The sequence below is a fragment of the Juglans regia genome, chromosome 11, assembly GCF_001411555.2.
Source record: "Juglans regia cultivar Chandler chromosome 11, Walnut 2.0, whole genome shotgun sequence".
In the NCBI taxonomy this organism is placed as follows: domain Eukaryota; kingdom Viridiplantae; phylum Streptophyta; class Magnoliopsida; order Fagales; family Juglandaceae; genus Juglans; species Juglans regia.
Window position 1 is genome coordinate 12,554,620 of NC_049911.1, and position 12,683 is coordinate 12,567,302.

A 12,683-nucleotide genomic window follows, 5' to 3' on the forward strand; every position below is an offset into this window, starting at 1 on the left:
TTGCTTTTCAAAACACTCTCCACTAATGTAAAACATAAACTATCACCATGGATCAATAGATCTTTATTAAGCTTGTAATGTAAGGCTAGGGTGAGGATCTCTGTACTACGTACAAAAGAAAGCAAAAGGCGGATGCATGCATGCCCACATCATAAGTCATGATATATATACAGCTGAGAATATAGTTTCCGTTTATACCCTTTTTCTCTCTAAAGAATAGGGTTCTTGCTGCCGCACTGGGTCTGGGCTTTACGTGAGGCTGCATGGTAGCCGTAGAGGGTGGCACCGGTCGGCCTTCCTTTGCCGATCTGGTGGGTGCTGTCCCTTAACCTATACCGGAGATGCTTCTTGTACCCAGGCTTCCAAAGATGTTGGAAGGTGAGGTATATTTTCAGTTTACTAAAGAAGAAATAGCAAGATCAGTGGAACCTTTCCGCTACTCTGTAGTCCTCAAGTCCTTGAGGAACCGTCCGTCGTTGGATGCTGTGAGGGCTTTCATTCACAGTCGATGGGGCCTTACGGCCAGTCCAGTAGTTTCTGCCATGAGGAGACCGTGTAACGTCTTCGTTCGCATGGCTAATGAAGTTGATTTCACCAAAGCATTATCACGGGAGGTTTGTGAAATAAATGGGATCTTCTACCGTGCATTCAGATGGTCACCAGAATTCAATGAGGATGCCGAACCATCAAGGGTCCCGGTATGGGTTTCTTTGCCGGGTCTTCCTCCAAACTTTTATCAAGAACTTTCTTGAAGATTTTGATGGCACCGATTGGAACTTTCATTCGCCATGATAATCTGACACAGTGCGCAACAAGAACGGATGGTGCACGGCTCTGTGTGGAAGTGGATGCTGCAAAACCGCCACTGTCTCATTTCTAGATTGGAGTGCCTGGACTGTCTTCTAGCCGAAAGCAAGAAATATTTTATGAAACGCTCCCGGCTTTCTGTTCGTCATGTAAGATGCAGGGTCATAATGCACGGACTTGTAATCCTGGAAAAGCTGGTAAGAAAGGGGGAAGAAAAGGGAGTAGGAAAGGCCTCTCAGATGATCAAGGGCTAGAGCAGAATGATGATAAGGTTGAAACTCCTCCGCTGGTTCTTGTGGAAAATATTGTTGTGGGTGAACATTCTATGCAGATGGACAAAGAAACAGAGGAGGCTGGGGTGGAGAAGGTGACGGAAGTAGCAGTTGCAGCTCATGTGCAGTTGGATGCCGAGAAGGAAGAATTGCCTGTGCAGGTGGTAGACCAAATGGTGCAGTTGGGTTCTGAGAATGATGAACAACCGGAGCAGATGGGAGAAGTAATTCCTCCTGTGATTAATAAGGTGGTGCAGTTGACGCCTCTTGTTGAAACAGAGGATGAAACAGATTTAATGTTACACGTTGGGGACGCAGATGGTGCAGGGATTGTCACGGGTGCGTGTTATGTGGCGTCTAATATGGACGTAAATAAGAGTTTGCGTGCAGAAGATAATGGTCCGATTATGGAGCAGACGCAACCAGTGGTGGAAGAGGAAATAGATGAGGACGTTGATGAAGAAGTTGATGAAGAAATCATGATGGAAGAGAACTGTTCTTCAGAACCAGAACCGGAATAGCATCCAGAGGTTTTTTCACAAACTAAAGACTACTTTACTGAATCTGAGTTGAATGATGGTAAAAAGAGGTATAATAAAAAAAAGTTTATTAAAATGCGTAGTTCTTCTCGGGTTCTTGCCCGAAATTCTAACATTGCTTAATGATTGATTCCATCTTGGTATGGAATATTAGAGGGGTGGGAACTTCTAGAACCAGACTAAAGACATTGGTGGGAAGATATAAACCGAAAATTGTTGCACTTTTAGAACCGTTTCAAAATTTAGAGGGTGCTCGTAAATTGGCTAGAAGTCTAAATTTTGATATGGTTATTTCTAATGAGGTGGAAGGGGGGAAAATATGGCTTTTGTGGGATAGTATTTATAAGGTGCAAGTTGATAAGTTGGGTATGCAATTTATTTCCGTTGTTGTAGAGAATGGTGCAGATAAAATTTTGATTCATGTGATTTATGCTAAATGTTCCTGGGTGGAGAGACGCTATCTATGGCAAGAGCTCAGTAGTAATCATGTGGGTGTAGATCCTTGTGTTGTTGTGGGGGATTTTAATATTATCAGGAATGATTCGGAAAGGAGAAGAGGAAGACCTCGGCCAAATGTGGCTATGGATGATTTTAATGATTGGATTCATCAAAGGGGTCTTATGGAAATGGCTACGAAAGGGAGTTGTTTCTCATGGTGTAATGGGCAGTCAGGATTGGCCCGTTCGTGGGCTCGACTTGATCGTGCTCTAATGGATAATTCATTCAGTAATTTGTTCCCTAATACTATTTGTTCTTACTTGTCTAGATCTACTTCAGACCATGCCCCCATGATCATTGAGTTCAAGAAAGATCCTTTCTCCTATGGGCCGTCTCCATTTCGGTTTCAACAAATGTGGGTGGATCATCCTGGTTTCCTGGATTGTGTTAGAGCTGCTTGGAATTTACAGATGGTAGGTTCTCCGATCTTGTGTTTAAGTAAGAAATTAAAACATACGAAGGTGGTGCTTCGGGAATGGAATAAAAGAGTATTTGGTCACACAATAGGGCGTATTGATGCCCTTGAAAAATAGATTGAGGAGATTGAGCTACAACTTCAATCAAATTGGGAGGTAAATTTGGAGAGAGAACTACATGAGGCAGTCTCAAATCTAGCTGGTTGGAGGCATCGGGAAGAGATGAGATTGGCACAAATGGCTAAGCTTAAATGGAAGTTGGAGGGAGATAGTAATTCAAATTTTTTTCATGCTTGTCTTATTAATAAAAGAAGGAAGAGAGTGCTGGAGATGAGATCGAATGGAATAACTTATGAGAGCCCTGAGAGTATTCATCAAGGGGCGGTGGAATTTTTTCAAGATTCACTTCGAGGAGAACCGCCCATAGAGCAATCTAGACTGGAAGGCCTTATTGAGACGGTCATACTAGAGGAGGAAAATGTTTCTTTGATTAGGCCGCCTACTTTAGAGGAAGTGTTTGAGGCAGTATCATCCATCCCAAATCAAAGCACTCTGGGTCCTGATGGGTTTGGAGCGGGTTTTTATAAAAATTGTTGGGAAGTGGTTAAGGTTGATGTTTGGAAGGCAGTAGTGGAATTCTTTATGATCAAGGATCTTCCGAGATTTTTCACGGCCTCATATTTGGTTCTTATACCAAAGATGGAGTCACCCACAGGTTTTGATAAGTTCCGCCCTATTAGTCTTTGTTCTGTATTTTATAAAATTTGCTCCAAGATTATTGTTTCTCGTTTAACTGTTATTTTACCTCTCTTGATTTCTTTGGAGCAAGGAGCCTTTATTCCTGGAAGAAGTATTTTTGAGAACATTAGCCTCACTCAGGAGTTGGTGCAGTCTATTAATAAAAGAATACATGGGGGGAATATCTTGTTAAAAGTGGATATGGCGAAAGCTTATGATCGGGTGGATTGAGGATTCTTGATAATGGTTTTGAGAAGGTTTGGTTTCTCTTCTCAATTTTGTGAGTTGATTTATTCGTGTATCTCTAGCCCTTGGTATTCAGTCATGATGAATGGAACGGTTAAGGGTTTTTTTCCGGGTGGTCGCGGGCTCCGTCAAGGTGATCCTCTATCTCCTTATTTGTTTATCATCCAACAAGAGGTTCTTTCCCATTTGATTCATAGGAGTGTGCAAGAGAATCAGTTTGGCCCATTCTCTCAGGCCCGAGGTACGCCTATTATCTCTCATTCGATGTATGCTGATGATGTTATGGTTTTTTCTAATGGAAGTCAAAGATTGGTGCTGGTTCTTCAAAAAATTTTGATTCAATATGAGAGGTGGTCAGGATAAACTATTAATGTTCATAAATCTGCTTTGTATTGTTCTAATAAAATTCCAAATCGGCGTAAGCAATGGATTTTAAGGCAGACGGGCTTTATGGAAGGAACTTTCCCTTTCAAATATCTAGGTGTGCCAATAATTCGAGGGCATTTGAAACGGGCTCATTTAGAAGAAATGGTGAATAAAGTGAGGCAAAAGATTAGTGGATGGAAGATGAGGCTTCTTTCTTCGGGAGGAAAACTTGTTCTTTTGAGGCATGTTCTATCTAGTATGAATATCCATCTACTTGCTGTTTTACAGGTACCACAAGTTACTATTGCCAAGATTCATAGATTGATGAGTTCTTTCTTTTAGGGAGAAGCTGATGGACGGAATAAAAAGAAATGGTTGGCTTGGAATAAGATGTGTAAGCCGGTGGAAGAAGGAGGAATTGGGTTACGAAGCCTTGAGGATGTTCAGAAAGCCTTGCATATGTGCTTCGCTTGGAACCTTCTTCAAGGTAATTCTTTATGGGCAAATTTTTTCAAAACCAAATATGTTGGAACCCGGCCGTGGTATCTTATAGAAAATAATAAAGGATCTCGATTTTGGAGAATGGTTGCTAATTGTATTCCGTTGTTGTTAAATAATTCAAAATGGAAAATTAGAGAGGGTGATCTTTATTTCTGGTATGACAAATGGAGGGATAATGGTCCATTGATTAATGAAATGAATGCTATGGGTTCTCCTCTTTTGAAAGTTAAAGATTGTAGGTTGTCGAATAGTTGGGATGTGGAGTTATTGGAGGAGTTAGTAGGGCAAGATAAGGTGGATGAGATAATAACTGATTTAGCTGGACTGAAGAATGGAAAGGATGTTCTAGTTTGGACTCCTACGGATACAGGTATTTTTTCTACAAAATCTGCATGGAATTGTATTCGTATTAGAGTTAATTCTATGGTTTGGCATGTAACACCCCGTATTTTAGTGTATTTTTACTGAAGGATTTTTTTTATTTATTCAAAATTTATCCTCTTATTTTAAAATTGGTTGGATTTTTAGTGAGTTTATTTCTATGATTTTAATTTGGTGAAAATTATTTTTATGTGCTTTCTTAATATTTATTTATTGTTATGCATTTAAATTGCTTTTAATATTTAAATTAATTACTGTGTGATTTAATTATTTCAATTTGACTTTACCATTACGTTTAAATTATTTTATTTAACTTATGGTTTTAAAATCGTTTCCGTTGGATCATTTTCGTGACCCAAGTTATGAGGATTGGACCTCATTTCTTTTCCCCTCTTTTTCTTTCCTCTCCTTTTCTTTTCCTTCTTTTTTCTTTTCTCCTTATTTCCTTCGGTTTCTTTCTCTCCCGCGCGAGCCCGACCCTCTCTCTCTCCCCGTGCGACTTCGGCCTCCACCCAGCCCACCGCCGTGAGCCGGCGGTGACTCTCACCACCCATACCCTCGTGTTCCCCTCCCGCCGGTCGTCCTACCCCACCAACCCCACCTCCGTTCGTGCCGCCGATAGCCCCCACGAGACCCACGAAGCCGCGGCACTCTTTCCGCCGTTGCGCCGCCGTCGTGCCACCATTGGCTACCATCTTCCTACCAATTCATCCCCGACCTCTTGGCAACCCTTTGGACCCAACCCCGGCTCCGATCCGTCACCGGTGAAGCCCCACCAAGTCCATTTCCGATTTGTACATTTTTGGCCTTAAACCACCATTTGCGCCGTCATCCACGGCAAACCGCCACCACCATTGGCTTCACCGACCTCTCTAGGCCCTACCCTATCATTTTGGGGTCTTCATTTGTCTCCGTTGAAAAGTGGGTATTTGTGACCCACGGCCACAGTGTATTTTACACTGTGGTGTTGCTCAGACGTCGCCTTTTTCAGCTTCGTGATCCTCCGGAAATTATCATATAGCACTGTAAGTATTTCTCCAAAGAATTCTCATGAATTTTATGTATTTTTGCACTAACGCATTTCACTGTATTTTTGGCATGCCGGACTGAGTCCGAGGAGTACGGGGGTCGGATGGATTTGTGATTGGAGTTGTTGGTTTGATTGGATTGGATTGGATTGGATTGGTTATTGGTTATTGGTTATTGATGGATTTTGGATTGGTTGGTTCATGTGCATTTCATTATTTCATGCATGTTCATGTTTGTAAAGGAAAACTGGGTTTTCGTGTATTGCATTCATGTTCATGTGTTTATGAAAAAGTTTTCATGTGAATGATTTGTTGGGTGCGTGTGTATCACGAACCCCAAGCCGAGATGGGGCATTATCTCGGTGGAGCTCCTCTAGTTACTCGGGAGCGGAATAAACTGAGTAACGTCCCCTGGATTGTCGCTGGGCGACAATGGGATCGGACGAGAGATTCGTGCCGACTCCGTGGTCCTTCTGCTGGCGGGGACTAGAGGATGCTTGGTTATGTACGCGCTGGGCGCGGAACTGGGCATCGCTCGTTGTGTAGTGGATGTTTCCCACTAACGTGTTGGGCGCGAAAGTGGGCATCGCTACGAAGCCAGGGTGTGCGGATGACCCATAGGGGAGATCATGGTGCATACATTAAAAATGGACTATTTTCTGGGAAAATTGCGTGTGTTGGATTTTGTGTAATTCATTTTCTGGGAAAATGTTTTACGGATTATTTTTGGGCCAAATGGGATTTTGGCGTGTGTTGGAAAATTAATCATTTTCGGGGAAAATGATATTTTGAGGAAAATGCATATTTCTTCATATGCATGCATGTTGGTGGCATTAATGCATTTTTATTCCTGAGGATATTATTTTTGGGTTATACTTACCTGCGGTACCATTCTGTGGTAACGCAGATTTTGATGCAGATGAGGAGGAGGAGGGTGAGCCTGAGGAGACGGCTCCGCCCGAGGAGTGATCTGGGATCACTAGCTTGTTATTTTATTTTACCCTTTTGTATTTTTGGGACATGAGTTAACTTTATTTTTGGATGACTGTATAACTGCTTTTAAAACTTTATTGATGTTTAGTTTGTATTTAAATTCTGGTACTTAGTAGACTTGACTAATCCGCTGCGTTGTTATTGTACAATGTCGCTTGTACACACACTTGGCACTTTCGTTGGGATGTGTGACCGTGTTGTCATCATCCCGGCGTCTCGATTCCCGTGTTTCCTCTACATGGGGGTCGGGGGCGCCACAGGTGGTATCAGAGCAGTTCGGCTCTGGGTAAAACCACATGTCCCTTAGGATAGTACCAGAAATTATTTTATTGTTTTAAAATAATTTTTTTTAAAAGTGTTGTAAGTTAAATGATTATTTCAAAAAATAAATATGAGATATTATGAGTTTATTGTTGTTTTATTTTATGTTAATTGATGTTATTTAATTTAATTTTATCTTATTGTATTTTTTTTTTTTTGTGTTGCTTTTGGTTGAGTTTGGTTTTATCTGGATTTAAGCGGGGTTGGAGGTTGCTCTATGACAGGACTATGGTGAGACCAAGAAGGCAAGCTAATGTACCCGAGGATGAGCTACCCAGGGGTGAAAGAGATGATGCCATTGCGAGGGCGTTGAATAGGATGTCAAACTTGTTCGAGCAGAATTTCCGACTGCCGCAAGGAGATCTTAATAGAGCGGTCCAAGTGGGGTGCACCTATGAGCGCTTCCTGGCGCATAGGACTCCTGCCTTTTCTGGGGAGGAGGATCCAATGCGAGCTAGGAGGTGGATTCTAGATTTGGAAAGGACCTTTGAAGTCTGTGGGTGTACTGAGGTCCAGATGGTTTTGTATGCAAGTTATATGCTACAGGGTGAAGCAGCATACTGGTGGGAGACCAAGCGGTCACTCCTAGAAATGGAGTTCGGATCCTTGGCTGCTGTGTCCTGGCAGCGGTTTAAAAAGGAATTTGATGATCGATACTTTCCTGTTTCAGTGAGAAGGCAGAAGGCTCGGGAGTTTAATAATTTGGTTCAAGGAGGTATGACGGTCGAGCAATATGCAACGAAATTTATGGAGCTTGGACGGTTCGCTCCTCACCTCATTGCCACCGAAGAGCTGCAGGTTGAGCGTTTTATGGAGGGTCTGCGCCCCGAAGTACGCAGACAAGTGGCTTGTCTCCAGATTGCGGAATTTCAGAAGTTGGTAGACTTGGCCAGTATCGCAGAGCGAGAGAATAGCTTTGTAGTGGGCTCCCCTCCAGGTCAGAAAAGACGGAGTTATCTTGGTGAAGGAAGCAGTTCTGGATCACCGCAGAAGTTCGTTCAGAGGACCGGGATCCGTCCACAGACAACCTCCGGTGTTCGTGCAGGAGGCCGGACTCCAGTGTGCCCTAGATGTAGTAGAGCCCATGAGGGCGATTGTGGTCAAAGGGGCATTCAGTGTTTTAGATGTGGCCAGCCGGGTCACTTTGCTCGGGAGTGTCCCAGTCTAGTTCAAGGAGGTCAAGGAGGTCAAAGAGGACGAGGAGGTCGACGAGGTGGAAGGGGCAACCAGAGACAGTTGGTACAAGCCCGGGTTTATGCAGTGACTCCTGGCGACGTGGATTATGAGGCTCCAGAGACCCACGACGCTGGAGTGATTACTGGTATGTATGTAGTTATTTTATTTGGGTTTATTGTTTGGTGTGGTTGGGTTTTTTTGAATTTGTCTGGTGGTTGTGTTTGCATCAGGAAGAGTTCATCTATATGATTTTTATGCTTGTACTTTGTTTGATTCTGGGGCATCCCAATCTTTTGTGTCTGCCACGTTTGCACGGATGTGCAATTTGGTTACAGAACCTCTACCACAATCCTTAGTTGTGGCTCTTCCCAATGGCGAGATCGTGTGTTGCTCCAAGGTTGCTTTGGGTTGTCCTTTGGATCTTGGTGGAAGGACACTGGATGCAGATTTGATTGTATTCAAGTTGCTTGGTTTTGATATAATTTTGGGTATGGATTGGCTGTATCGATATTCTGCGAATATTGATTGTAGAAGACGAGTAATTGGTTTTCAACTCTCGGATGAGGATTATTTAGAATTCGTGGGAAGTAAGTTAAAGGCAAGACCATCAATTATATCAGCAGTTCAAGCTAAGAGAGATATAGCTTGTGGAGCAGATGCTTTTTTGGTCCAAGTCGTATCTACACCATCTGAGAAGAAATCTTTAGCGGATATTCCAGTGGTGGAAGAATTTCCCGATGTGTTCGTGGATGAGTTACCTGGATTGCCTCCCGTTCGCGATATGGAATTTGTTATTGATCTGGAACCCGGGGCGGCTCCTGTGCATAAGGCTCCTTACCGCATGGCACCGGCCGAGTTAAAAGAGTTGAAGACTCAATTGCAAGAATTGGTTGACAAATGATTTATTCAGCCTAGTACTTCGCCCTAGGGAGCGCCTGTTTTGTTTGTCAAGAAGAAAGATGGTACTCTCAGAATGTGTATAGACTATCGGGAGCTTAACAAGGTGACTATCAAGAACAAGTACCCTCTTCCTAGAATTGATGATCTGTTTGACCAGCTTCAGGGAGCAGCTGTCTTTTCGAAGATTGACTTGAGATCAGGGTACTATCAGCTGAGGATAAGGGATAAGGACGTGCCCAAGACTGCTTTCAGGACGAGGTATGGGCATTATGAATTTAAAGTGATGTCTTTTGGGTTAGCGAACGCTCCAGCCGCTTTTATGGATTTAATGAATCGGGTGTTTCGACCCTTTTTGGACTCTTTTGTGGTGGTGTTTCTTGACGACATTCTGATTTATTCCCGAGACTTGGAAGAGCATGCTTGTCACCTTCGTCTGGCACTTGGAAAATTAAGAGAGCATCAATTGTACGCTAAGTTGAGCAAGTGTGAATTCTGGTTAGAAGAAGTTAAGTTTCTTGGACATGTGATTTCTCAAGAAGGGGTGGCTGTAGATCCTAGTAAAGTAGAAGCTGTTTTGTCATGGCCTCGCCCTTCAACAGTTCGTGAGATACGAAGTTTCTTGGGACTTGCCGGTTACTATCGAAGATTTGTGGAAGGTTTTTCTCGACTATCAGGACCTCTCACTGCCTTGACTAGGAAGAATACGGAGTTTGTATGGTCTGACAAATGTGAGAGAAGTTTTCAAGAGTTGAAGAGAAGATTGACAATGGCACCTGTTTTGGCACTTCCAGAGCCACACAAGCCATTTGTGATTTTTAGTGATGCATCCAAATTCGGGTTGGGATGCGTTCTTATGCAAGAGGGACGGGTTGTTGCTTATGCATCTCGTCAGCTGAAAATTCATGAAAGGAATTATCCCACACATGATTTGGAGTTGGCGGCAATAGTTTTTGCTCTTAAGATTTGGCGGCATTATCTGTATGGTGAAGCCTGTGAAGTTTATACTGATCACAAGAGCTTGAAGCATCTGTTTACTCAGAAGAATCTCAATATGAGACAGAGACGGTGGTTAGAGTTGATTAGCGACTATCAATGTGAGATCAAGTATCATCCAGGAAAGGCGAATTTAGTCGCTGATGCTTTGAGTAGAAAATCTCAACAAGTGGATGAAGCAGAGTCATTAGATCTGGACTCTCTCCTTTGTGGAATGAGGAGACTTCTTATCGAGAGTTCACAGCAAGAGGAATTATTATCGTCAGTCTTGGATGTCCGAGTAGTGGATTTTGAAGAATTGAAGACTCTTCAAAGAAGGGATCCTAAGTTGTTAGCTATCAGGAAAAGAGTCAGGAAGTCTAGAGGACCCTTGCATTACAGCTTGGATAAGGATGGTATTCTTCGGTTTCGGGATCGTAGAGTGATTCCCCGAGATTCTGAATTTAAAGAGCGGATTTTGGCAGAAGCCCATGCGGCTCCTTATTCAGTTCATCCAGGAAGCACGAAGATGTATCGAGATTTAAAGAGGAATTTCTGGTGGGAAGGAATGAAGTTGGACATCGCTTTGTTTATTGAGAAATGTGACACGTGCCGTCGAGTAAAGGCTGAGCATCAAAGACCTGCTGGTAGACTTCAACCTCTCCCTATTCCTGAGTGGAAGTGGGATGATATTTCTATGGATTTTGTTGTGGGTTTGCCGAGGACTCCTAGTGGGAAGAACTCAATTTGGGTGATTGTTGATCGGTTGACCAAGAGTGCCCATTTCTTGCCTGTTAATAATACTGACTCTTTGGGTAAGTTGACTCGATTATATGTCAAGGAGATAGTGCGTTTGCATGGAGTACCCAAGAGTATCGTGTCAGATCGGGACCCGCGGTTTACGTCCCATTTTTGGAAGAGCTTGCAAGCGGCTTTAGGCACTAAGTTGAAGTTTAGTAGTGCATATCACCCTCAAACTGATGGTCAATCAGAGCGTACTATTCAGACTCTGGAGGATATGTTGCGGTCTTGTGTCATAGGATTTCAAGGAAGTTGGGAGAATCATCTACCGCTTATTGAATTCTCTTATAATAACAGTTTTCATTCTTCCATCCAGATGGCCCCGTATGAAGCTTTGTATGGAAGGAAGTGTAGATCACCCTTGTGTTGGGATGAAGTCGGCGAGAGTAAGTAATTGGGCCTGAGATAATTCAAGAAATGAAGGATCAAGTTCAGTTTATAAGGACTAAAATGGCAGAAGCGCAAAGTCGCCAGAAGAGTTACGCAGATACAAGAAGAAGAGACTTATCCTTTGAAGAAGGTGATTGGGTTTATCTTAAAGTCTCTCCTATGAAAGGCGTTAAGCGCTTTGGTAAGAAAGGAAAGCTTAGTCCAAGATATGTTGGCCCTTTTCAGATCGTAGAGAAAGTTGGGCTTGTTGCTTATAGAGTTGCCTTGCCGGATTATTTTGGGGATGTTCATGATGTGTTTCATGTGTCTTCGTTGAAGAAGAGTTTTGGACGGCAAGAGCCACGTTTTGTTGACCCTGAACGCATTCAACTTCAGCCTAACCTTACATATGAAGTTGCCCCAACGCAGATTGTAGATTGGAAAGAGCAAAGATTAAGGTCCAAGACAATACCTATGGTGAAAGTGTCATGGGGTGATCCGTTGGCTCAAGAGTACTCTTGGGAAAGAGAAGCCGACATGAGGGAGCAATATCCATACTTGTTTGTTTGATTTTGACGGTATGTTCTAAGTATGCTCTCGGTTGAATCTTGTTCCTGTCTTAGTTTAATGTTTGACCTTGCTAATTTCGAGGACGAAATTTTTTTTAAGGGGGGGAGGATGTAACACCCCGTATTTTAGTGTATTTTTACTGAAGGATTTTTTTTATTTATTCAAAATTTATCCTCTTATTTTAAAATTGGTTGGATTTTTAGTGAGTTTATTTCTATGATTTTAATTTGGTGAAAATTATTTTTAAGTGCTTTCTTAATATTTATTTATTGTTATGCATTTAAATTGCTTTTAATATTTAAATTAATTACTGTGTGATTTAATTATTTCAATTTGACTTTACCATTACGTTTAAATTATTTTATTTAACTTATGGTTTTAAAATCGTTTCCGTTGGATCATTTTCGTGACCCAAGTTATGAAGATTGGACCTCATTTCTTTTCCCCTCTTTTTCTTTCCTCTCCTTTTCTTTTCCTTCTTTTTTCTTTTCTCCTTATTTTCTTCGGTTTCTTTCTCTCCCGCACGAGCCCGACCCTCTCTCTCTCCCCGTGCGACTTCGGCCTCCACCCAGCCCGCTGCCGTGAGCCGGCGGTGACTCTCACCGCCCATCCCCTCGTGTTCCCCTCCCGCCGGTCGTCCTACCCCACCAACCCCACCTCCATTCGTGCCGCCGATAGCCCCCACAAGACCGACGAAGCCATGGCACTCTTTCCGCCGTTGCGACGCCGTCGTGCCACCATTGGCCACCATCTTCCTACCACTTCATCCCCGACCTCTTGGCAACCCTT

The 12,683-nt window shown here is 42.8% G+C and overlaps 1 protein-coding gene across 1 annotated transcript; it reads left to right on the plus strand.

Moving 5' to 3' along the window:
• Positions 1 to 7,334: 7,334 nt before the first annotated feature.
• Positions 7,335 to 11,804, plus strand: LOC109017800 (the record flags this gene model as incomplete). Its single annotated transcript, XM_035695838.1, is given in 4 exon segments — positions 7,335 to 8,427; positions 8,513 to 10,329; positions 10,681 to 11,033; positions 11,399 to 11,804. Coding segments are annotated over 4 exon segments (3,669 nt in total), but the record flags the coding sequence as incomplete, so codon positions are not given.
• Positions 11,805 to 12,683: the final 879 nt, after the last annotated feature.